The following is a 23,768-nucleotide window of genomic DNA, read 5'->3' as shown; positions in this document are numbered from 1 at the left end:
AGTTCCAGGATTGTGGGGATGCATGCAGGGAATTCTGGACCTGATTGTTTCCTCTGAACCAGGATGTGTTCTTGTTGGCAGGACAACTGGCCTTCGCTTGGTGGCCTTCATTGCCTGCCTTCATTTATGGCCTTCACTTAGCGCCCTCAGTTGGTCCTCTTCAGTTGGTGGTCCTCAGTTGGTGGTCTTCAGTTGTTGGCAGTGTTGGAAGGAGGATGAATCTGTTTGTGCTCTCTCCTTCCCCAGTCACAGCTCTCAGGCTTGTTGCAGCCAGGCCCTTCTAACATAAACTGGACATGTTGGCAGGTTTTTTTTTTAGCAGACAAGTCAGCTCAGGATATGGGGGTGACATGGGGTGAGGGCTGCTAGCACAATGCTGCCCCATGCCCCAGTGCTGCCCGTGCCAACAATGCTTTTGCCAGGAAGAGTCAAGAGGTGTTCAGCTCTGCAGACTTAAGGGCAAGCGAAGGCCCATGCTGCCGGAGAAGACCAGGGGTATCCCATGGGGTCCACACTGAACTGTCACATATGCACCAAAGCCAGTCCCAATCAGGGCTTGCACAAGGTTTCTGCAGAGCTAGCCTGTGGCTCTGATGTCTATGAGCGTGCAGACAGCGAAGACGCAGGCCGCCATATACAGGAGCAGAAATGCCCGGAACACGCCATCCCCTCATGCCAGCCAGAAGTGGAGCCTGCTCAGGGTGTGGTGGGTGAAGCTGTCCTGCAGCTCTGAGATCCACAAGGTGGAGGTGGTAGTAGCACAGGACCCCACTGCTTTGGAGGCTGCACCATTGAATTTGGGAGCCAGCGAGTATCCTGACAACAGCACATTGGCAACCAGAAGATGCCAAAAGGTAGGGAGGCGACAGATACCACTTAAGTTCAGGAGCTCCTCTGGCCACTGATGGCCCAAGGTCCCCCCAGAGGCATCCAAAGCCTCAGTTTTCTCATCTGTAAAAGATGTGATTGTTATGAGGCTTCCATAAGGTAAATGTGTGAAAACCATGGCAAAAATGTTTGTAATTTAAAAGGGTACATTTCTTTGACACTTCTGTAAGGTAAGTGTGTAAAATCTGGACACAATACCTTTAATTTAGGTCACTGTAACTTCTGCCTCCTGGGTTCGAGTGATTCTCCTGCCTTAGCCTCCCGAGTAGCTGGGATTAGAGGCGTGGGCCATCAGGCCCGACTAATTTTGTCCTTTTTAGGAGAGACGGGGTTTCACCATGTTGGTCAGGCTGGTCTCAAACTCCTGACCTCAGGTGATCTGCTCACCTTCGCTTCCCTAAGTACTGAGATTACAGGCTTGAGCCACCATCCCCGGCCAAAAATTTCATTTCTTGATCAACAAACCTGTTTCTAAGGAGGTGCTTGTGGTCTAAATATGCAGATTCCCCGTCATTACCAAGAAGAAGGGAATGACTGCAAGGCAACCTGGGAAGGAGTTTAGGATTGTTCTGAGGCATAAAAGCCATTGAAATTCACACGTAAGAGGATAGAGAAAGGGAATCCACATGTTTGATCCCTCCATGTACTGGGTATAACTTGGTCTTCATTAAGTTGCACCACCTTTGGCATCAGAGAGAACTGGATTTGAATCCCAGTTCCAACACTCATTAGGACACAATCGTGAATGTGTTTTTAACTCCTCAGAGCCTCACTTTGCTTATCTATAAAAGAGGGGATTGTTATGAGGCTTCCGTAAGGTAAATGAAAAAATTTGGGTGGACAAAAATGCCTGTAATTTAAAAGATAGGGTTGTTATGAGGCTTCGATAAGGTAAGTGTGCAAAAATCTGGACATAATGTCTATAATTTTGTAAGAGTTCAATATAAAGAGAGGGATTATTTTTCTCTCATTCAATTTTTAGAGCAAGTTTATAAAATGGTGTTACTCATATTTTTGAGATAATCAAACCAAAGAATCACAAAGATTAAATGAGTCACCATAATCACAAAGCAGTTCACAATACATGTCCTGGGTGATTGCCAGTTAAAAGTAGCAATGATGATCACATTTAAAATCTTGTATTATGTGGTGCTTTTCTCTTACGTAAGCCTCTTTGTGTGTTGAAGCCATAGATTCTAAGTTGCTGAATCAAAATGATCACTAGAAAACAGTGACATACTTAGTGTATAAATTTTAGAAAATGTCTTCTATTACTCTTGTTAATTTGATTGAATACATGTGTTATTTTCAAAAATGTAAATGGAATATGTATGGATTGAATATATATGTGTATATATATATGAAATATGATTTGACATTATAGTGTAGGCGTAGCTCATGGCAATGTGTTTTTCTGAAAGCAATGGCAGAAATTTGTCATTTTTCTAGTTTGTAAAAATCTCAGAGGTTATGGCGGAAAGGGTGTTCTATGAATCCCAGATAGTACATGAGGCAGATTTGGTTTCAGTAATTTTAGCATCATTCATTGTAAGGTGATGATCCCTAGGAACTTCATCACAGTGAGCAACATGAAAGCTCCTAGCAGCCAGCAACAGATGAAAGGTGGGGCAGGTCCACTGGCAAGGTGGGGCCTTGTGAGCCTGGTACTCGAGCTCTCAATTCCAAGTTAGGGGGACACATGCAAAGGATTCTGGGCCTGATTGTTTCCTGTAACCAGGATGCGGTCTGGTTGGCAGGGCAACTGGCCTTCACTTGGTGTCCTGTAGTGGGCACCCTCATTGGTTGCCTTCGGTTAGTGCTCTCATTTGGTACCCTCAGTTGTTTCTCTTCAGTTGGTGGTCTTCAGTTGCTGGGCGGTGGGGGAAGGAGGATGAATCCATTTGTGCTGTCTTCTCCCCTAGTCACAGCTCTCAGGCTTGTTGCATCCAGGCCCTTCTAAAATAATCCAGGGATGTTGGCAGGATATTTTAGCAGACAAGTCAGCTCAGGGTATGTGGGTGGCAAGAGGTGCAGGCTGGTAGCACAGTGCCACCCCATGGCCCAGGGCTGCCCTTGCCAGCCATGCCTTTGCCAGGAAAAGGTGATAGTTGTTGAGCTCTGCAGACTTGGGGGGAAGCAAAGGCCCAAGCTTCCAGAGAAGAGCAGGGGTGGCCCATGGGGACCACAATGAACTGTCGCATGTGCACAAAAGCCAGCCCCAGTCAGGGCCAGTCCAAGGGTTTTGCAGAGGCAGCCTGTGTCTCTGAGGTCTACGAGTATGCAGACAGTGAAGGTACAGGCCTAGATAAACAGGAGCAGAGGCGCCCTGAACACACCGTCCCCCAATGCCATCCGCAAGTGGGGCCAGCTCAGGGTGCAGTGGGTGAAGCTGTCCTGCACCTCTGGGATCCACAAAGTGGAGGTGGCAATAGCACCGGACCCCACTGCTTAGGAGCCTGTCCAATCGAATTTGGGAGCCAGCGAGTGTCCTGACTGCAGTACTTTCGCCACCAGAAGACGCCTAAAGGTAAGGAGGCTTCAGATACAACTTAAGTTTAGGAGCTCCTCCAGCTGCCACTGGCCCAAAGTTCCTCCAGATGCATCCAAAGCCTGGGGCTCCTCCCTCCTGCCCCTAGTTTGCTATGCTAAGCCCAGGCTCAAGCAGGAGGATTGGCTCTGCCTCACCTCCCCACCCCTTCTTTTTTCCCTGCTGTGTCCAGCCAGTTTCTTTCCTCCTACCTACCCCAATGCCCAGTTCTGGGCATTCTTCTTCTTCCCCTAGGCTGTCTGAAAAACCACGTTTTTAGAATACAAAATTTATGCTTCAGATTTCATTGCTGTAGAGGAAATGTCTGACAGCTCTTGTATTTAAACTTAGGTAGCTACATTGGGACTCACAATTTCATATCTTGAGTTCTAGGCTAGAGCCCTCTCTCCTAAGGCAATGTCAGAGGGTCAGAGGTACTCTTCTGGATTTTAATAATAAAAAAGGATTTTTTTTTTGTAGAGACAGGATCTCACTGTGTTGCCCAGGCTGGTCTTGAACTCCTGGCTTCAAGTGATCCACCCACCTTGGCGTCCCACTTTGCTGGCATGATAAGCAAGAACCACCAGCTAGAGCTGGCCTTTGGAAGTGCTCTAGCTTTGTGTGTTTTGGGCTAATCTTCCTGCACAGCTGTCAGTAAGATGTTCCTGCAGTATAGTTCCAAAGCTTTCTACACAAATTCAGTGGATCCTGTGATTTTTTTTACATGGAATAGCCTTTTTTTTTTTTTTTTTTTTTTTGCAGAGAAACTAGACAATTCACAATTAGTAACCTAAGGCCTAGAAAATTGTGTTTCTTGATCAAAACAACTGTTTATAGATGCTTGTGGTCCAAAGATGTAGATTCCTAATCATGAAAAATAAGAAGTGATGTCCAGTACAGGCAACCAGGGATGGAGTTTAGGATTGTTCTGAGGCCATGAAAGCCGTTGAAATTCATCCATAGGAGGGCAGAAAAAGGGAATCCACATGTTTTGATCCCTCCATGTGCCGGGTATAACTGGGTCTTTGTAAAGGTGCCCCACCCTTGGTATCAGAGAGAACTGGATTTGAATCCCAGTTCCAACAATCATTACGAAGTGATGCTGAATGAGTTTTTAAATGATCTGAGCCTCAGTTTGCTCATCTCTAAAAGATGGGATTCTTACGAGGCTTGCATAAGATTAGTGTGTAAAAATCCGGGAATAATGCCTGTAATTTAAAAGACAGGGTTGTTATGAGGCTTCAATAAGGTAAGTGTGTAAAAATCTGGACACTATGCCTTTAATTTTGTAATTGTGCAATATATGAAGGAGGATTATTTTTCTCTCCTTTAATTTTTAGAACAAGTTTATACAATTAGCATTATTCATATATTTAAGATAATCAAAGGACCAATAAGTTCAAATAAATCACCATACTCACAAAGCAGTTCGCAATATATTTACTGGGTAATTGCTACCTAAAAGCAGCAATGATGATCACATTGAAAATCTTGTATTATGTGGCGGTTTTCTCTTCCATGAGCCTCTTCATTTGTGGAAACCATAGAGTCTAAGTTGCTCTATCAAAGTGATCATTAGAAAACTGTGATGTACTTAGTGCATAAATTTTAGAAAATTTCCACCGTTAGTCTTGTAAATTTAATTGAATATGTGTGTTTTGGATTATGAATATGAGTATGTATTGATATATGAATTAAGACTTGACATCATAGCTCATGGCAATGTTTTCTTCTGAAAACACCTGCCGAAATTTGTATTTTTTCTAGTTTCCAAAAAAATCAGAGGAGATGGGTCAAGGTGGGTCTTTGAATGTCAGATAGTGCTTATGGGGTACATTGGCATAGAGTAATTTCCGCATAATTTATATTCATAATTCACAGAGAGGAAACCTGAAAGTTGCTACCAGCTACTAATACATGAAAGATGGGACAGGCAGCTGTGGGGGCGGAGCCTTGTGAGCCAGTGCCTGGACTCGCACAGCACGTCACAAATGGAAGGGCGGCGCTTGGGGGGAACTCAAGGCCTGATTGGTTCCTCCTAAGCAGGACGCGATCTGGTTGGCAGGGCAACCGGCCTTCAGTTAGTGCCTTCAGTGGGTGCCTTCAGTTGGTGGCATTTCATTGCTTTTCCTGGGGAGAGGTGGCAGGTGCTCAGGTCTGCAGTCGTGGGGACAAGCGAAGGCCCAAGCTGCCTGAGAAGAGCAGAGTTGTCCAATGCGGACCAAGTTAACCTGTCGCACGTGCCCCAAAGCCAGCCCCAGACAGGGCCGGCGCAGGGCTTCTGCGGAGCCATCCTGAGGCTCTGACATCTATGAGTGGGTGGCCAGCAAAGGCGCAGGCCCCAGCACAGAGGAGCAGAGGTGCCCGGAACACGCTGTCCCTTAATGCCAGCCCCAAGCGGGGTCAGCTCAGGGTGCGGTGTTTGGAGCTGTCCTGCAGCTCTGAGATCCACGAGGGGGCGGTGGGAGTAGCGCCAGACTCCACTAATTTGGAGCCTGCCCAGTCTGATTCCGCAGCCTTGACTAGCAGCACATTGGCACCAGAAGACGCCAAAAGGTAAGGAGACGACAGATACCGCTTGGCCTTAGGAGCTCCTCTGGCCTTGCTCACCCAAGGTTCCCTGCAAAGGCATCCACAGCCTGGGGTTCCTCCCTCCTGCCCCTAGTTCGCTTTCCTAGGCCCAGGCCCTAAGCAGGAGGACTTGCTCTGGCTCGACTCCCCACCCCTTCTTCTTTCCCTGTTGCATCCAGCCGGTTACTTTCCCTTGCCCTGCCCAAATGTCCACTTCTGGGTCCTCTTCTTCTTTTCCTAGGCTGGCCAAAAACTAAGTTTTCAAAATACAAATTGGATGCCACAGATTTCATTATGGTAGAGGAAATGTCTGACAGCTCTTGTATTTAAACTTAAGTAGCCACATTGGGACTCCCAATTTCATATCTTGAGTTGTAGAGCAGAGCTCTCTCTCCTAAAGTAATGGCTGAGGGTTAGAGGTACTCTTCTTGATTCTAATAAGAAGAAATGATGTTTTGTAGAGACAGTGTCTCACTGTGTTGCCCAGGCTGGTCTCAAACCCCCGGTCTCAAGTGATTCACCCACGTTGGCCTCCCACTTTGTTGGGATGACAGGCAACAACCACCACACCTGGCCTTGGGAGGTGCTCCTGCTTTGTGTGTTTTGGCTGGTCTTCCTGCGCAGCTGTCAGTAAGATGTTCCTGCAGCATAGTTCCAAATCTTTCTGCACAAATTCAGTAGATGCTGTGATTTTTTACGTGGAATAGCCCCTTTATTTATTGCAGAGAACCTGGACAATTCACACTTAGTAACATACGGCCTAGCAAATTTCATTTCTTGATCACCACACCTGTTAAAAGGTGATGCTTGTGGTCTAAATATGCAGATTCCTCATCATCCCCAAGAAAAAGGGAACCACTGCAAGGCAACCTGGGAGGGAGTTTAGGATTGTTCTGAGGCAGTGCAAGCCATTGAAATTCACACAGGAGGGGGTAGAAAAGAGAATCCACATGTTTTGATCCCTCCATGTTCTGGGTATAACTTGGTGCTCCTTAACATGCACCGTTTTTGGCATCAGAGAAAACTGGATTTGAATCCCAGTTCCATCACTCTTTGTGATGTGATGGTGAATGTGTTTTTAACTCTTCTGAGCCTCAGTTTGCTCGTCTATAGAAGATGTGATTTTTATGAGGCTTCCATAAGGTAAGTGTGTAAAAACCATGGCAAAATGCATGTAATTTGAAAGAGAAGGTTAGTATCAGGCTTCTATAAGGTAAGTGTGTAAAAGTCTGGACACAATGTCTACAATTTTTTAAGTGTTCAATAGGTGGAGAAGGATGATTATCTTTCTTTTTTTTACACCACTAATTTTTAGACCAAGTTTATAAAATTAGGGACACATATTTCTTAGACATCAGAAAGAGTAAATAAATCAGCTTAGTCACAAAGCAGTTCACAATACATTTACTGGGTAATTTCTAGTTAACAGTAGCGATGATGGTCACGTTGAAAATCTCATATTTTGTGGTGGTTTTCTCTTACGTAAGCCTCTTGCTTTGTTGAAAGCATAGATTCTAAGCTGCTGTATCAAGTGATTCTTAGAAAAATGTGATGTACTTAGTGTGTAAAGTTTAGAAAATTTCTTCTGTTAGTCTAGTTAATTTGAACATTTGTGTCATTTTCAAAAATATAAATCAAATATATGTGGATGGGATCTATATGTGTACATATGAAATATGACTTGATATTATAGGGTAGGCTCAGCTCATGGCAATATTTTTTTCTGAAAGCACCTGCAGAAATCACTCTTATTTCTAGTTTGTTAATGTTTCAGAAATTATGGGGGAAAGGGAGTTCTAGGAATCCCAGACACTGCATGAGGTAGATTTGTTTCAGTAATTTTAGCATCATTCATTGTAAGGCGATGATCCCTAGGAACTTCTTCACAGTGAGAAACCTGAAAGGTCCTAGCAGCCAGCAATGAATGAAAGGTGGGGCGGGGCTGCTGGCAGAGTGGGGCCTTGTGAGCCTTGTGCCTGTGCTCTCAAGTTCCAAGTTGGTGGGGATGCCTCCAGGGGATTCTGGACCTGATTGTTTCCTCTGAACCAGGATGTGGTCTGGTTGGTAGGGTAACTGGCCTTCACTTGGTGACCTTCAGTGGGCATCTTCATTGGTTGCCTTCGGTTAGTGCCCTCAGTTGGTACCCTCAGTTGGTTCTCTTCAGTTGGTGGTCCTCAGCTGGTGGTCTTCAGTTGTTGGGTAGTGGTGGAAGGAGAATGAAACTGTGCTTTCTCCTCCCACAGTCACAGCTCTCAGGCTTGTTGCATCCAGGCCCTTCTAAAATAAACCAGACAGGTTGGCAGGTTTTTCTCAGCACACAAGACAGCTCAGGGTATGGGGTTGATGGGGGTGTGGGCTGCTAGCACAGTGCTGCCCCATGCCCAGGGCTGCCCATGCCAGCCATGCCTTTGCCAGGAAGAGGTGATAGTTGTTGAGCTCTGCAGACTTGGGGACAAGCAAAGGCCCAAGCTGCCCGAGAAGAGCAGGGGTGCCCCATGGGGATCACACTGAACTGTCGCATGTGCACCAAAGCCAGCCTCAGTCAGGGCCGGCACAAGCATTCTGCAGTGCCAGCCTGTGGCTCTGACGTCTACAAATGTGCAGACAGTGAAGATGCAGACTGCGATATACAGGAGCAGAGGCGCCCGGAACACACTGTCCGCCAATGCCAGCCTCAAGTGAGGTCAGCTCAGGGTGTGGTGGGTGAAGCCGTCCTGCAGCCCTGAGATCCATAAGATAGAGGTGGCAGTAGTGATGCACTTCACTGTATGGAGCCTGCCCAATCGAATTTGGGAACCAGCGAGGGTCCTGACAACACTACATTGGCCGCCAGAAGATGCCAAAAGGTAGGGAGGCGACTGATACTGCTTAAGTTTAGGAGCTCCTCTGGCTGTTCCTGGCCCAAGGGTCCCCAGGAGGCATCCAAAGCCTCAGTTTTCTCATCTGTAAACGATATGATTGTTATGAGGCTTCCATAAGGTAAGTGTGCAAGAACCATGGCAAAGTGCTTGTAACTTAAAAGAGAGGGTTTCTATGAGGCTTCCATAAGGTAAGTGTGTAAAAATGTGGACACAATACCTATAATTTTTTAAGTGCTCACTATATGGAGAAGGGGGATTATTTTTTCTCATCTGATTTTTACAATGAATTTATAAGATTAGTGACACTCATATCTCTTAGACAATGTAACCAGTGATCAGAAAGAATAAATAGATAATTAAAGTCACAAAGCAGTTCGCAATGCATTCACTGGGTAATTTCTGGTTAAAACAAGCAATGATGATCACATTGAAAACTTTCTATTATGTGGTGGTTTTCACTTACATAATCCTCTTGGTGTTTTTGAAACCATAGATTCTAAGTTGCTCTACCAAAGTGATTATTAGAAAACTGTGATGTACTTAGTGTCTAAATTTTAGAAAACTTCTTCTGTTATTCTTGTTAATTTGATTGAGCATGTGTGTTATTTTCAAAAATGTAAATGGAATATATATTGATCGGATTTATATGTGTATATATGAGATATGACTTGACGTTATAGAATAGGCTTAGCTGATGGCAGTGTTTTTTTCTGAAAGCACCTGCAGAAATCTCTCGTATTTCTAGTTTGTTAATGTTTCAGAGATTATGTGGGAAAGGGCGTTCTAGGAATCCCAGACACTGCGTGAGGCACATTTGGTTTCAGTAATTTTAGCATCATTCATTGTAAGGTGATGATCCCTAGGAACTTCTTCACAATGAGAAACCTGAAAGGTCCTAGCAGGCAGCAATGAATGAAAGGTGGGTTGGGGCCGCTTGCAGGGCGGGGCCTTGTGAGCCATGTGCCCGTGCTCTCAAGTCCGAAGTTTGTGGGGATGCATGCAGGGGATTCTGGCCCTGATTGTTTCCCCAGAACCAGGATGCGTTCTGGTTGGCAGGACAACTGGCCTTCACTTGGTGGCCTTCAGTGGGTGCCCTCATTGGTTGCCTTCGTTTAGTGCCCTCAGTTGGTACCCTCAGTTGGTTCTCTTCAGTGGGTGGTCCTCAGTTGTTGGGCAGTGTTGGAAGGAGGATGAATCCATTTGTGCTCTCTCCTCTCCCAGTCACAGCTCTCAGTTTTTGTTGCATCCAGGCCCTTCTAAAATAAAGCAGACAGGTGGCAGGATTTTTTTAGCAGACAAGTCAGCTCAGGGTACAGGGCTGAAGCAGGGTGCGGGATGCTAGTGCAGTGTCGCCTCATGGCCCAGGGCTGCCCGTGCCAACCATGCTTTTGGAAGGAAGAAGTGATAGGTGTTGAGCTCTGCAGACTTGGGACAAACGAAGGCTCAAGCTGCCCGAGAAGAGCAGGGTTGCCCCATGGGGCCCACACTGAACTGTCGCATGTGCACCAAAGCCAGTCCCAGTAAGGGCTGGCACAAGCGTTCTGCAGAGCCAGCCTGTGGCTCTGACATCTACGAGTGTGCATACAGTGAAGGTGCAGGCTGCGATATACAGGACCACAGGCAACCGGAACATGCTGCCCCCAGTGCCATCCACAAGCGGGGACAGCTCAGGGTGCGGTGAGTGAAGCCGTCCTGCACCTCTGGGATCCATGAGGTGGAGGTGGCAGTATCGCCGGACTCCACTGCTTTGGAGCCTGCCCAATCGAATTTGGGAGCCAGTGAGGGACCTGACAGCAGCAGATTGGCAACCAGAAGACGCCCAAAGGTAGGGAGGCAATGGATACTGCTTAAGTTCAGAAGATCCTCTTGCTGTTGCTGGCCCAAGGTTCCCCCAGGGGCATCCAAAGCCTCAGTTTTCTCATCTATAAAAGACATGATTCTTTTGAGGTTTCCATAAGGTAAGTGTAAAAAGCATGGCAAAATGCTTGTAATTTAAAAGAGAGGGTTTCTGTGAAGCTTCTATGTGGTAAGTGTGTAAAAACCTGGACACAATACCTATAATTTTTTAACTGTTCGGTATGTGGAGAAGGAGGATTATTTTTTCTCATCTAATTTTTAGAGTAAGTTTATAAAATTGTTGATACTCATATTTCTTAGACAATCTAACCAATCATCAGAAAGAATAAATAGATAACCAAGGTCACAAAGCTATTCACAATGCATTCACTGGGTAATTTCTAGTTCAAAATGGCAATGATTTTCACATTGAAAATTTTGTATTATGTGGTGATTTTTCTCTTACATAATCCTCTTGGTGTTTTGAAACCACAGGTTCTTAGTTGCTCTATCAAAGTGATCATTAGAAAAATGTGATTTACTTACTGTATAAACGTTAGAAAATGTCTTCTGTTAGTCTTGTTAATTTGATTGAGCATATGTGTTATTTTCAAAAATGTAAATCGAATATATGTGGATTGGATATATATGTGCAGGTATGAAATATGACTTGACATTTTAGAGTAGGCTTAGCTCATGGCAATGTTTTTTTCTGAAAGCACCTGCAGAAATCTCTCTTATTTCCAGTTTGTTAATGTTTTAGAGATTATGGGGGAAAGGGGATTCTATGAGTGCAAGACACTGCATGAGGCAGATTTGGTTTCAGTAATTTTAGCATCATTCATTGTAAGGTGATGATCCCTAGGAATTTCTTCTCATTGAGAAACCTGAAATGTCCTAGCAGCCAGCAATGAATGAAATGTGGGGCGGGGCCTCTGGCAGGGTGTGACCTTGTGAGCCATATGCCTGTGCTCTCAAGTCCCAAGTTTGTGGGGATGCATGCAGGGGATTCTGGACCTGATTGTTTCCTCTGAACCAGGAAGCGGTCTGGTTGGCAGGACAACTGGCCTTCACTTGGTGGCTTTCAGTGGGTGTCCTCACTGGTTGCCTTCATTTAGCGCCTTCAGTTGGTACCCTCAATTGGTTCTCTTCAGTTGGTGGTCCTCAATTGGTGGTCTTCAGTTGTTGGGTAGTGGTGGAAGGAGGATGAAACTGTGCTTTCTCCTCCCACAGTCACAGCTCTCAGGCTTGTTGCATCCAGGCCCTTCTAAAATAAACCAGACAGATTGGCAGGTTTTTCTCAGCACACAAGTCAGCTCAGGGTACGGGGTTGATGTGGGGTGTGGGCTGCTAGTGTAGTGCTGCCCGATGGCCCAGGGCTGCCAGTGCCAGCCATGCTTTTGGAAGGAAGAAGTGATAGGTGTTGAGCTCTGCAGACTTGGGACAAGCGAAGGCTCAAGCTGCTCGAGAAGAGCAGGGTTGCACCATGGGGATCACACTGAACTGTCACATGTGCACCAAAGCCAGCCTCAGTCACGGCCAGCACAAGCATTCTGCAAAGCCAGCCTGTGGCTCTGACGTCTACAAACGTTCGCACAGCAAAGATGCAGGCTGCGATATATAGGAGCAGAGGCTCCCGGAACACTCTGTCCCTCAATGCCAGCCTCAAGTGGAGCCAGCTCAGGGTGTGGTGGGTGAAGCCGTCCTGCAGCTCTGCGATCCATAAGATAGAGGTGGCAGTAGTGACGCACTTCACTGTATGGAGCCTGCCCAATCGAATTTGGGAACCAGCGAGGGTCCTGACAACACTACATTGGCCGCCAGAAGATGCCAAAAGGTAGGGAGGCGACTGATGCTGCTAAAGTTTAGGATCTCCTCTGGCCGTTCCTGGCCCAAGGTTCCCCCAGAGGCATCCAAAGCCTCAGTTTTCTCATCTATAAACGATGTGATTTTTATGAGGCTTCCATAAGGTAAGTGCATAAGAACCATGGCAAAATGCTTGTAACTTAAAAGAGAGGGTTCCTATGAGGCTTCCATAAGGTAAGTGTGTAAAAATGTGGACACAATACCTATAATTTTTTAAGTGTTCAGTATATGGAGAAGGGGGATTATTTTTTCTCACCTAATTTTTACAATGAATTTATAAGATTGGTGACACTCATATTTCTTAGACAATGTAACCAATGATCAGAAAGAATAAATAGATAATTAAAGTCACAAAGCAGTTCGCAATGCATTCACTGGGTAATTTCTGGTTAAAACTAGCAATGATGATCACATTGAAAACTTTCTATTATGTGGTGGTTTTCACTTACATAATCCTCTTGGTGTTTTTGAAACCATAGATTCTAAGTTGCTCTACCAAAGTGATTATTAGAAAACTGTGATGTACTTAGTGTCTAAATTTTAGAAAACTTCTTCTGTTATTCTTGTTAATTTGATTGAGCATGTGTGTTATTTTCAAAAATGTAAATGGAATATATATTGATCGGATTTATATGTGTATATATGAGATATGACTTGACTTTATAGAGTAGGCTTAGCTGATGGCAATGTTTTCTTCTGAAAGCACTTGCAGAAATCACTCTTATTTCTAGTTTGTTAATGTTTCAGAGATTATGGGGGAGAGGGCGTTCTAGGAATCCCAGACACTGCGTGAGGCACATTTGGTTTCAGTAATTTTAGCATCATTCACTGTAAGGTGATGATCCCTAGGAACTTCTTCACAATGAGAAACCTGAAAGGTCCTAGCAGCCAGCAATGAATGAAAAGTGGGGTGAGGCCGCTGGCAGGGCGGGGCCTTGTGAGCCATGTGCCTGTGCTCTCAAGTTCCAAGTTTGTGGGGATGCATGCAGGGGATTCTGGCCCTGATTGTTTCCCCTGAACCAGGACGCGTTCTGGTTGGCAGGGCAACTGGCCTTCACTTGGTGGCCTTCAGTGGGTGCCCTCATTGGTTGCCTTCGTTTAGTGCCCTCAGTTGGTACCCTCAGTTGTTTATCTTCAGTTGGTGGTCTTCAGTTGTTGGGCAGTGTTGGAAGGAGGATGAATCCATTTGTGCTCTCTCCTCTCCCAGTCACAGCTCTCAGTTCTTGTTGCATCCAGGCCCTTCTAAAATAAAGCAGACAGGTGGCAGGATTTTTTTAGCAGACAAGTCAGCTCAGGGTACAGGGCTGAAGCAGGGTGCGGGATGCTAGTGCAGTGTCGCCTCATGGCCCAGGGCTGCCCGTGCCAGCCATGCCTTTCCCAGGAAGAGGCGATAGGTGTTGAGCTCTGCAGAGTTGGGGGCAAGCGAAGGCTCAAGCTGCCCCAGAAGAGCAGGGGTGCCCCATGGGGCCCACACTGAACTGTCGCATGTGCACCAAAGCCAGCCCCAGTCAGGGCTGGCACAAGCATTCTTCAGGCCATCCTGTGGCTCTGACATCTACGAGTGTGCATACAGCGAAGGCACAGGCTGCGATATACAGGACCACAGGCACCCGGAACACGCTGTCCCCCACTGCCAGCCGCAATCGGACTATCTCAGGGTGCGGTGGGTGAAGTTGTCCTGTAGCTCTGAGATCCATGATATGGATGTGCAGGACCCCACTGCTTTGGAGGCTGCCCAATCGACTATGGGAGCCAGCGAGTGTCCTGACAGCAGCACATTGGCCACCAGAAGACACCAAAAGGTAGGGAGGTGATGGATACCATTTAGATACAGGAGCTCCTCTGGCTGCTGATGGCCCACATTTGCCCCAGAGGCATCCAAAGCCTCAGTTTTCTCATCTATAAAAATGTGATTGTTATGAGGCTTCCATAAGGTGTGTAAAAACCATGGCAAAAATGTTTGTAATTTAAAAGAGGGGTTTCTATGAGGCTTCTATAAGGTAAGTGTGTAAAATCTGGACACAATACCTATAATTTAGGTCACTGTAACCTCTGCCTCCTGGGTTCAAGCGATTCTCCTGCCTTATCCTCCCGATTAGAGGCATGCGCCATCATGCCTGACTAATGTTGTTCTTTTTAGGAGAGACGGGGTTTTACCATGTTAGTCAGGCTGGTCTCGAACTCCAGACCTCAGGTGATCTGCTCACCTTGCCTTCCCTAAGTACTGGGATTACAGGCATGAGCCACCATCCCCAGCCAAAAATTTCATTCCTTGATCAACAAACCTGTTTCCAAGGAGATGCTTGTGGTCTAAATATGCAGATTCCCAGTCATTACCAAGAAGAAGGGAATAACTGCAAGGCAACCTCGGAGGGAGTTTAGGATTGTTCTGAGGCTGTGAAAGCCATTGAAATTCACACGTAAGAGGATAGAGAAAGGGAATCCACATGTTTGATCCCTCCATGTACTGGGTATAACTTGGTCTTCGTTAAGTTTGCACCACCTTTGGCATCAGAGAGAACTGGATTTGAATCCCAGTTCCAACACTCATTACGATGTGATCATGAATGTGTTTCTAACTCCTCAGAACCTCCCTTTGCTTATCTATAAAAGAGGGGATTCTTATGAGGCTTCCGTAAGGTAAATGAGTAAAAATTTGGGTGGACAAAATGCCTGTAATTTAAAAGATAGGGTTGTTATGAGGCTTCGATAAGGTAAGTGTGTAAAAATCTGGACACAGTGCCTATAATTTTGTTAGTGTTCCATATATAGAGATGGATTATTTTTCTCTCATTTAAGTTCTAGAGTAAGTTTATAAAATGGTGTTACTCATATTTTTGAAAAAATCAAACCAAGGATCACAAAGATTAAATGAGTCACCATAATCACAAAGCAGTTCACAATACATGTCCTGGGTGATTGCCAGTTAAAAGTAGCAATGATGATCACATTTAAAATAGTGAATTATGTGGTGCTTTTCTCTTATGTAAGCCTCTGTTTGTTGAAGCCATAGATTCTAAGTTGCTGTATCAAAATGATCACTAGAAAACTGTGATATACTTAGTGTATACATTTCAGAAAATGTCTTCTATTACTCTTGTTAATTTGATTGAATAATGTGTTATTTTCAAAATTGTAAATGGAATACGTGTGGATTGAATATATATGTATATATATATATGAAACATGATTTGTCATTATAGTGTAGGCGTAGCTCATGGCAATGTGTTTTTCTGAAAGCAGCTGCAGAAATCTTTTTTTAGTTTGTAAAAATCTCAGAGGTTATGGGGGAAAGCGGGGTTCTATGAATCCCAGATAATACATGAGGCGGATTTGGTTTCAGTAATTTTAGCATCATTTATTGTAAGGTGATGATCCCTAGGAACTTCATCACAGTGAGCAACCTGAAAGCTCCCAGCAGCCAGCAATAAATGAGATGTGGGACAAGTCCACTGGCAGGGCGGGGACCTTAAGAACCTGGTGCTTGAGCTCCCAATTCCAAGTTGGGGGGACACATGCAAAGGATTCTGGGCCTGATTGTTTCCTCTAACCAGGATACAGTCTGGTTGGCAGGGCAACTGGCCTTCACTTGGTGGCCTTCAGTGGGTGTCCTCATTGTTTGCCTTTGGTTAGTGCCCTCAGTTGGTACCCTCAGTTGTTTCTCTTCAGCTGGTGGTCCTCAGTTGGTGGTCTTCAGTTGTTGGGCGGTGGGGGAAGGGGGATGAATCCGTTTGTGGTCTCTCCTCCCCAAGCCACTGCTCTCAGGCTTGTTGCATCCAGGCCCTTCTAAAATAAACCAGACAGGTTGGCAGGTTTTTTTTTTAGCAGACAAGTCAGCTCAGAATACGGGGGTGACAGGGGGTGTGGGCTGCTAGTGCACTGCCACCCCATGGCCCAGGGCTGCCCGTGCCAGCCATGCTTTTGCCAGAAAGAGGTGATACGTGTTGAGCCCTGCAGACTTGGGGGCAAGCGAAGGCCCAAGCTGCCTGAGAAGAGTAGGGGTGACCCATGGGGCCCACACTGAACTGTTGCATATGCACCAAAGCCAGCCCCAATTGACAAAAGGGTTCGCAGAGCCAACCTGTGGCTCTGACATCTACCAGCATGCAGACTGTGAAGACGCAGGCCGCGATATACAGGAGCAGAGGCGCCCAGAACACGCTGTCCCCCAATGCCAGCCACAAGCAGGGCTATCTTAGGGTGTGATGGGTGAAGCTGTCTTGCAGCTCTGAGATCCACAAGGCAGAGGCAGCAGTAGCGTTGGACTCCACTGCTTTGGAGGCTGCCCAGTCAAATTTGGGAACCAGCAAGAGTCCTGACAGCAGCACACTGGCCACCAGAAGACATCCAAAGGTAGGGAGGCGGCAGATACTGCTTAAGTTCAGGAGCTCCTCTGGCCATTGCTGACCCAAGTTTCCCCCAGAGACATCCACAGCCTGGGGCTCCTTCCTCCTGCCCGGAGTTTGCTTTCCTATGCCCAGGCCCCAAGCAGGAGGGCTGGCTCTGCCTCAAGTCCTGATCCCTTCTTCTTTCCCTGCTGTTTCCAGCCGGTTTCTTACTTTCCTCCTACCTACCCCAATGCCCAGTTCTGTTTCTTCCTCTTCTTCCCCCAGGCTGGCTGAAAACTAAGTTTCAAAATACAAAATGCATGCTACAGATTTCATTGCTGTAGATGAAATGCTGACAGCTTTTCTATTTAACTCTGGTTGTTCTCTTCATTTCTTTAAACGTTAGAATAATTAAGCCTCATGATAGATGTGCCTTTGTAACTTGAAAGTACAACACTCAATTTTCACAATTAAAAAAAATTTTAAATTTTTCTTTTCATAAATTTTTGGCAAACAGGTAGTATTTAGTTATTGAATAACTCCTTTAGTGGAGATTTGTGAGATTTTGGTAACCAATCACCCAAGCAGTACACACGGAATCCAATTTGTAGTCTCTTATCTTTCTCCCCCTTCCCACCATTTTCCCCTGAGTATGATTCTTTTTTTTGAGCCTGAGTCTCATTCTGTCACCCAGGCTGGAATGCTATGTCACGATGTCAGCTTGCTGCAACCCTTGCTTCCCGAATTCATGTGGTCCTCCTGCTTCAGCCTCCCAAGTAGCTGGGATTAGAGGCACGGGTCATGACGCCCGACTACATTTTTTGTATTTTTAGTAATGACTGGGTTTCACCAAATTGGCCAGTCTGTCCTTGAACTCCTGACCTCAAGTGATGCGCCTGCCTTGGCCTCCGCTAGGGCTGCGATTACAGAAATGAGCCACCAGAACCCAGCCAAATATTCCCCACTGTCTTTTTTTTCTTTTTTTCCTAATCTCCTAAAGTCATTCTTTGAGTTGTCATGTAGATTAATAGGTTTCTCAAATTACTGGAAAACTAGTTGAAGAAATAAACAGGCAGTTTGTGAATATTAAACAGAACAGTGGTGCTGAGCATGGCTAAAGCATCTCTGCATTCACAGCGAGAGGAGCGGAAGACCTTCTGGTGTGGGCTGGGCGGCAATTAACTTGCAGGACAAACAGCCCAGGTGTGGAGAGGCGGCCACCCTTGGCGGGATCCTTTCTAAGCAGCTGAGAAATCAATGTAGAGCTTCTTCTGTCTGATTCTGTAACAACTGCAAACCTTCCATGAGTCAAGCTTTCTGTCAAAAGGACAAATTAAAAGGCAAGAAAATAAAATCGTAATACCAGGACTTTTGGGGAAAACAAAAAAACTCACATCTAATTCCAGATTATTTCCATTGTTTCTGTGTCCAATGTACTCTTTTGTTGTTGTTGTTGTTGTTGTTGCTGCTGCTGTTGTTGAGACTGAGTCTCACCCTGTCACCAGGCTGGAGAGCAGTGGTGTGATCTCGGCTCACTACAACCTCCGCCTCCCAGGTTCAAGCGATACTTGTGCCTCAGCCTACTGAGTAGCTGGGACTACAGGCATGCGCCACCACGCCCAGCTAATTTTTGTATTTTTAGTAGAGACGGGGTTTCACCATGTTGGCCAGGATGGTCTTGAGCTCCTGACCTCGTGATCTGCCTGCTTCCTCCTCCCAAAGTGCGGGGATTAGAGGCGTGAGCCACCGCACTCAGTCCAATATACTCTTTGTTGAGGACAATGTTCAAAAGTTGTTCCTGTACTCAGCACGGTATGAAACTAGATAAATACATTTTAGGGAAATCAATAATACAATTTTTTTAAAAGAAAATTGGTTTTCAAGGTTTATTCTTCAATTATTGAAACGTTTTCAAAAGTAAAACATACGATTCCTCTCCACGATCCCAATTAATCCAGACCCTCGTCAGTGGGCTTTATCAAATACCGTACTCACCTTCCTGAATCTTTTGCTGAATCTCATATAAAGTTTTGTCACAGAACCTCAGATTTTTCATACGGTTTTGTGTACCATGTCATACCTGTGAATTGCTTCCTTTGCTCTGTTTTTATTTCCTTTTTTTTTTTTTTTTTTGGTAAGAAGTAGCCAGGAAGTATCTTTCTTTGCTTTATAGATGTAAACTGCTTTGTACTTTCAGATTAACTTTCAAGAATGTTGAAAATTCTTTTCTCACTCATCTTTTCTCACTTCCTCCCTCTCAGGACCTATAAAAGGCATCACCCAGCCCAATGGACAGATGCCCCGGGCTGCACATTCTGTCAGTGCTGTTCTGGAAAAGGCCCAAACACATGCTGAAACATCGAAGGTAAAACCAGCAAGTAGCTGACATACATTCCATCCAGCCGTCCCCCAAAGCCCATGTTCTCAACCATTCGCATTGTTCCAATAACTGCTCTTTTAAAAATAGAAAACACGCGGTGGCTCACGCCTGTAATCCCAGCACTTTGGGAGGCTGATGCGGGCGGATCACGAGGTCAGGAGATGGAGACCACGGTGTAACCTCGTCCCTACTAAAAATACGAAAAAAAAAAAAAATTAGCCGGGCTTGGTGGTGAGAGCCTGTAGTCTTAGCTGCTTGGGAGGCTGAGGCCGGGGAATGGCATAAACCCGGGAGGCGGAGCTTGCAGTGAGCCGAGATCGCGCTACTGCGCTCCAGCCTGGGGCGACAGAGCGAGACTTCATCTCACAAAGAAAAAAAAAAAAAAAAAAAAAAAGAGAAAACAGGCTGGGTACGGTGGCTCACGCCTGTAATTCCAGTACTTTGGGAGGCCAAAACAGGAAAATTGCTTGAGCTCCAGAGTTCCAGACCAGCCTGGGCAACAGAACAAGGGCTCATCTCTACTAGAAATTAAAAGATTAGCCAGGCTTGGTGGTGTGCACTTGTGGTCCTAGCTACTTGGGTAACTGAGGTGTTTGAATTGCTTGAGCCCAGGATTTCAAGGCTGCAGTGCTGTGATCACACCACTGCACTCCAGCCTACGTGATAGATAAAGACCTTGTCTTAAAAAAGATAAAAAAGGGTTACATTAAAAATGTGCATTTTCTATTTTCCCCATTAATGTCCTACATACATCCCCAGAGTGATGGAGGAGAAAATACATTGTAAAATAATAGCCAATAGGTATGACATCCTCCATAACATTTTTTCAACCGAATAGATCAATGAGGATTCACTTAAATCTATCTTAAAATCATAGCTAATAATTATGATTTAGTTACTTATCTAGTTCAAAACCTCTTGGTTGATTGTATAAATTCTGTTGAGTATTTCTCATGTGTGATTCAAAACAACCTTAAATAACTGTGACAATAGCATATCACCCAGCTAGGACAGGCAGGGTGCTTCACTTTAGCAGTTTTTCACTTCTTTCCCCCCTTCATTTTGTCCATCAGTCAGTGGTGAAAACAATTACATCTTAGTATTTATTGAACTTCTTATAATTTTGACAACCACTGCAGGCCTGTAAAAGTTGTATTTCTTTAATGTTCTCATTATCTTCTCAAGCCTGTGCTTCTCATGCAATGTGCTTTCAGCTATTGCTATTTTCATTATTTCTACAATGCCAATCGAAGGAAAGCACTTAAAAATGCTGAAAGAAATAAAAGAATCCGAGAATAGAAATCACTTAACTATATGTGAACATCAATACCCAAGCTACCTGCTCAGAAATTTTTTAAAAAGGAAAAAGTACATCGCCAGTTAATTAGCTTATCATGCTAAGTAAATAAACTAAATAAAATAGAAACTAAATCACAAGGCACTTTGTTAGAAAGAAAATTTCCAGATTTAATCTTCAGTGGTAAGAAGCTGTTAAGCAGAGGAAGAAATAAACTGGAACCCTGATGAAATGTAAATTCGAATGATAATTACCACTAAAACAGAGGGATTCAATCCAGCTGCCTGGGGATGTTTCATTATATAAATACAAGTTATTATAATGTATTTCAGTATTGGCAGGGGAAGGGCTATGCCTCTAATAGACTTTAGCCAAATTTGGCATTCTGGTTTCTACCAAAACACGCTGATGATTTTTCTTTTCAGAACTCATATATATACATCTCATTTGGTCTCATCACAATCTGAGACACAGGTCATAATAGGGACTACGGGGCTCATTTTATACCCGGTGAACCAGCCAACTTTCATGCAGTTGAGAAAAGGTAAACTGTCCAGGTGAGATGGCTCCACCTGTAATTTGGGAGGCCGAGGTGGGCAGATCACTTGAGCCCGGGAGTTGGAGACCAGCCTGAGCAACATGGCAAAAAACCATCTCTACAAAAAATACAAAAATTAGCTGGGCATGGTGGCACATGCTTGTCATCCCAGCAACTCAGGAGGCTGAGGCATGAGGATCACTGAGCCCTCGAGGCAGAGGTTGCAGTGAGTCGAGCTTGCACCACTGAACTCCAGCCTGGGTGACACAGCGAGATCCTGTCACAAAAAAAAAAAAAAGCCAGGTGTGGTGACTCGTGCTTGTAATTCCAGCACTTTGGGAGGCGGAGGCAGAGGCAGGCAGATCATGAGGTCAGGAGTTCGAGACCAGCCTGACCAACATGGTGAAACCCCATCTCCACTAAAAATACAAAAATTAGCTGGACGTGGTGGCCAGCACCTGTAGTTCCAGCTACTCAGGAGGCTGAGGCAGGAGAATCACTTGAACCCAGGAGGCAGAGGTTGCAGTGAGCTGAGATGGCGCCACTGCACTCCAGCCTGGGTGACAGAGCAAGACTCCGTCTCAATAATAATAATGTTAAAGGCCATTTAGAGTCATTTCCCTATTCGAGAGCGAAGATGAGCTCATGAACAACCAGGGGTCTCAGTGACTGAGGGACGGAGGCTCCCCAGGGGGCAGACAGAGACCTCGCCTATCTATGGCATGGTCCTGTCCACTGGGGCTGTTCTGTCAAGAATAAAGAATGCTACTCACGAGACTGAGGCGGGAGGATCGCTTGAGCTCAGTAGATGGAGGCTGCAGTGAGCCCAGATCGCGCCATTGCACTCAGGCTGGGCGACAGAGTGAGACCCTGTCTCCATTAATTAATGACAATAAATTTAAAATTTCAAAAATTTTAAAATAATGAATGCTGCTGTCGCTTGGTTACAGGATAAGAAGCCAGCCCTCGGGAACCGCCAGGAGCGCCCCGGGTCCCGCAAGGCCCCAAGTCCAGCCTGCCCCGCCTCCTCTGGTGCAGAGGTCCTGGGACACCAGAAGCAGCCCCGCCACGCTCCCCAAGGCCAAGAACACAGGTGGCAGGGGCTTCTCCGCCCTGCCAGACGACTTCCTGCCGCCACCTCCACCGCTGCCACCCCTGGACGACCCAGAACTCCCGCCGCCCCTGGACTTCGTGCTCCCTCCCCCCGCGGTCGCCAAGAGGCCTCCTATGCCCCACCCCCGCAAGAGACACGAAGAATCAATGTTCAGAAGCAGCAAATGAATAAAATAAATGAATAAAAGTTAAACGTTCTACGTATGGTATTTCTATAAGGATTATTGGGTCAGTCGATCTTGAGGTCAATACTATAATTAAAAATAGCTTTCACCATCCCATGCCTTCTTAAGTCTTGGTGATCTTAGATTTTCATCTCTACCTCTGCGACCTTCAGAATTTTCAGGAAAATCGAGAGAGGAAAACGAGAAAATATGACCAGTAGAGCCTGTTCCCTTGCTCTGAGATTCACGTTGCTTGATTGATTGGAGCCCTGGACACAGGCTGTTTTGGTTTTGCTTTTTTTAATGCTTGAATAACAGTAGTTAAAAAAAAAGTTCTTTAGATAGTTTTTGAATTCTCTATTATTACAATGCTGTTAGTATCCTGTAAAAAAGAATGTAGGGCCAGGTAAAAGCAATCTTACTGATGTGTATTTCAATCTGGAAGGTTTTCCCTCAGAGATACATTCCCTGCCCAGTTTATCCTAGCCTCTTGTTACCTATATCTCTTGTCTTTCAAACTGGCTTCTGATGGACTAAAAGGCTATTTTCTTAAAATTAAGGAAGGTAATTAATGATATGTTTTAATATTTGGAGAAGAGTAAGCTGTAGATCATGCTGTCTCAACCCATGGGCTCCCGCGGCCCAGGACAACTTTGAATGCTGCCCAACAAATATTAAAACATTATAAGCTCTTTGCAGGGCGCGGTGACTCATACTTGTAATCCCAGTACTTTTGGGAGGCCAAGGCTGGCGGATCATTTAAGGTCAGGAGTTCGAGACCAGCCTGGCCAACATGGCAAAACCCTATCTGTACTAAAAATACAAAAATGAGCCAGACACAGTGACACATGCCTGTAATCCCAGCAACTCCAGAGGCTGAGGTGGGAGAATCCTTTGAACCCAGGAGGTGGAGCCTGCAGTGAGCTGAGATCTTGCTACTGCACTCAATCCTGGATGACAGGGCAAGACTCTCTCTTAAAAAAATTATGAGATCTTTTTGCAATTTTTTTTTTTTAGCTGATCAGCTATCACGAGCGTTAGTAGGTCTTATGTGTGTCCCAGGGAAGCCAAAAGATTGGACACCACTGCAGGCTAAACGGAAATTTAAAATGAAACAAATTTAGTTTTAAAATCAAAATATTTAGTAATTAAAACTGGCAAGGTGTTCTTAATTTTTTTGAGCATATGCTTGAAATAGGATAGAAGGTAAATTTGCTTTACATTAAATTTTATCTCGGGAACAGTAACTCCAGTTTTAGTATATTATGTTCTTTTGATGTCAGATACAGTAATAATACGGCTTTTCTTTTTAAATTTTTTAAAAAATTTTATTTTACTTTAAGTTCCAGGATACATGTGCAGAACGTGCAGGTTTATTACATAGGTAAACATGTGCCAT

The 23,768-nt window shown here is 45.1% G+C and overlaps 1 protein-coding gene across 5 annotated transcripts; it reads left to right on the top strand.

Annotated features, from left to right (window-relative positions):
* The first annotated feature begins 13,669 nt into the window (after positions 1–13,669).
* Positions 13,670–22,398, top strand: LOC129006677 (amyloid beta A4 precursor protein-binding family B member 1-interacting protein-like). Of its 5 annotated transcripts, XM_054436616.1 has the most exons (5): positions 16,575–16,902; positions 18,015–18,217; positions 19,139–19,242; positions 20,980–21,111; positions 22,043–22,398. In XM_054436616.1, the coding sequence occupies exons 3-5, from the start codon at positions 19,166–19,168 to the stop codon at positions 22,371–22,373; spliced, it is 540 nt and encodes a 179-aa protein (XP_054292591.1). In that variant the 5' UTR covers positions 16,575–16,902; positions 18,015–18,217; positions 19,139–19,165; the 3' UTR covers positions 22,374–22,398. The 5 variants fall into 5 exon arrangements, 4 of the variants coding, with proteins under 4 accessions (XP_054292592.1, XP_054292591.1, XP_054292593.1 ...); XR_008492050.1 differs by having other exon boundaries at positions 16,575–18,689; positions 20,980–21,098; XM_054436617.1 differs by lacking the exon at positions 20,980–21,111 and having other exon boundaries at positions 13,670–18,217.
* Positions 22,399–23,768: the final 1,370 nt, after the last annotated feature.

The sequence above is a fragment of the Pongo pygmaeus genome, chromosome 8 (genome assembly GCF_028885625.2).
Source record: "Pongo pygmaeus isolate AG05252 chromosome 8, NHGRI_mPonPyg2-v2.0_pri, whole genome shotgun sequence".
NCBI classification, from domain to species: domain Eukaryota; kingdom Metazoa; phylum Chordata; class Mammalia; order Primates; family Hominidae; genus Pongo; species Pongo pygmaeus.
The sequence above is the reverse complement of the archived record's forward strand: the minus strand, read 5'-3'. Positions and strand labels throughout refer to the sequence as shown.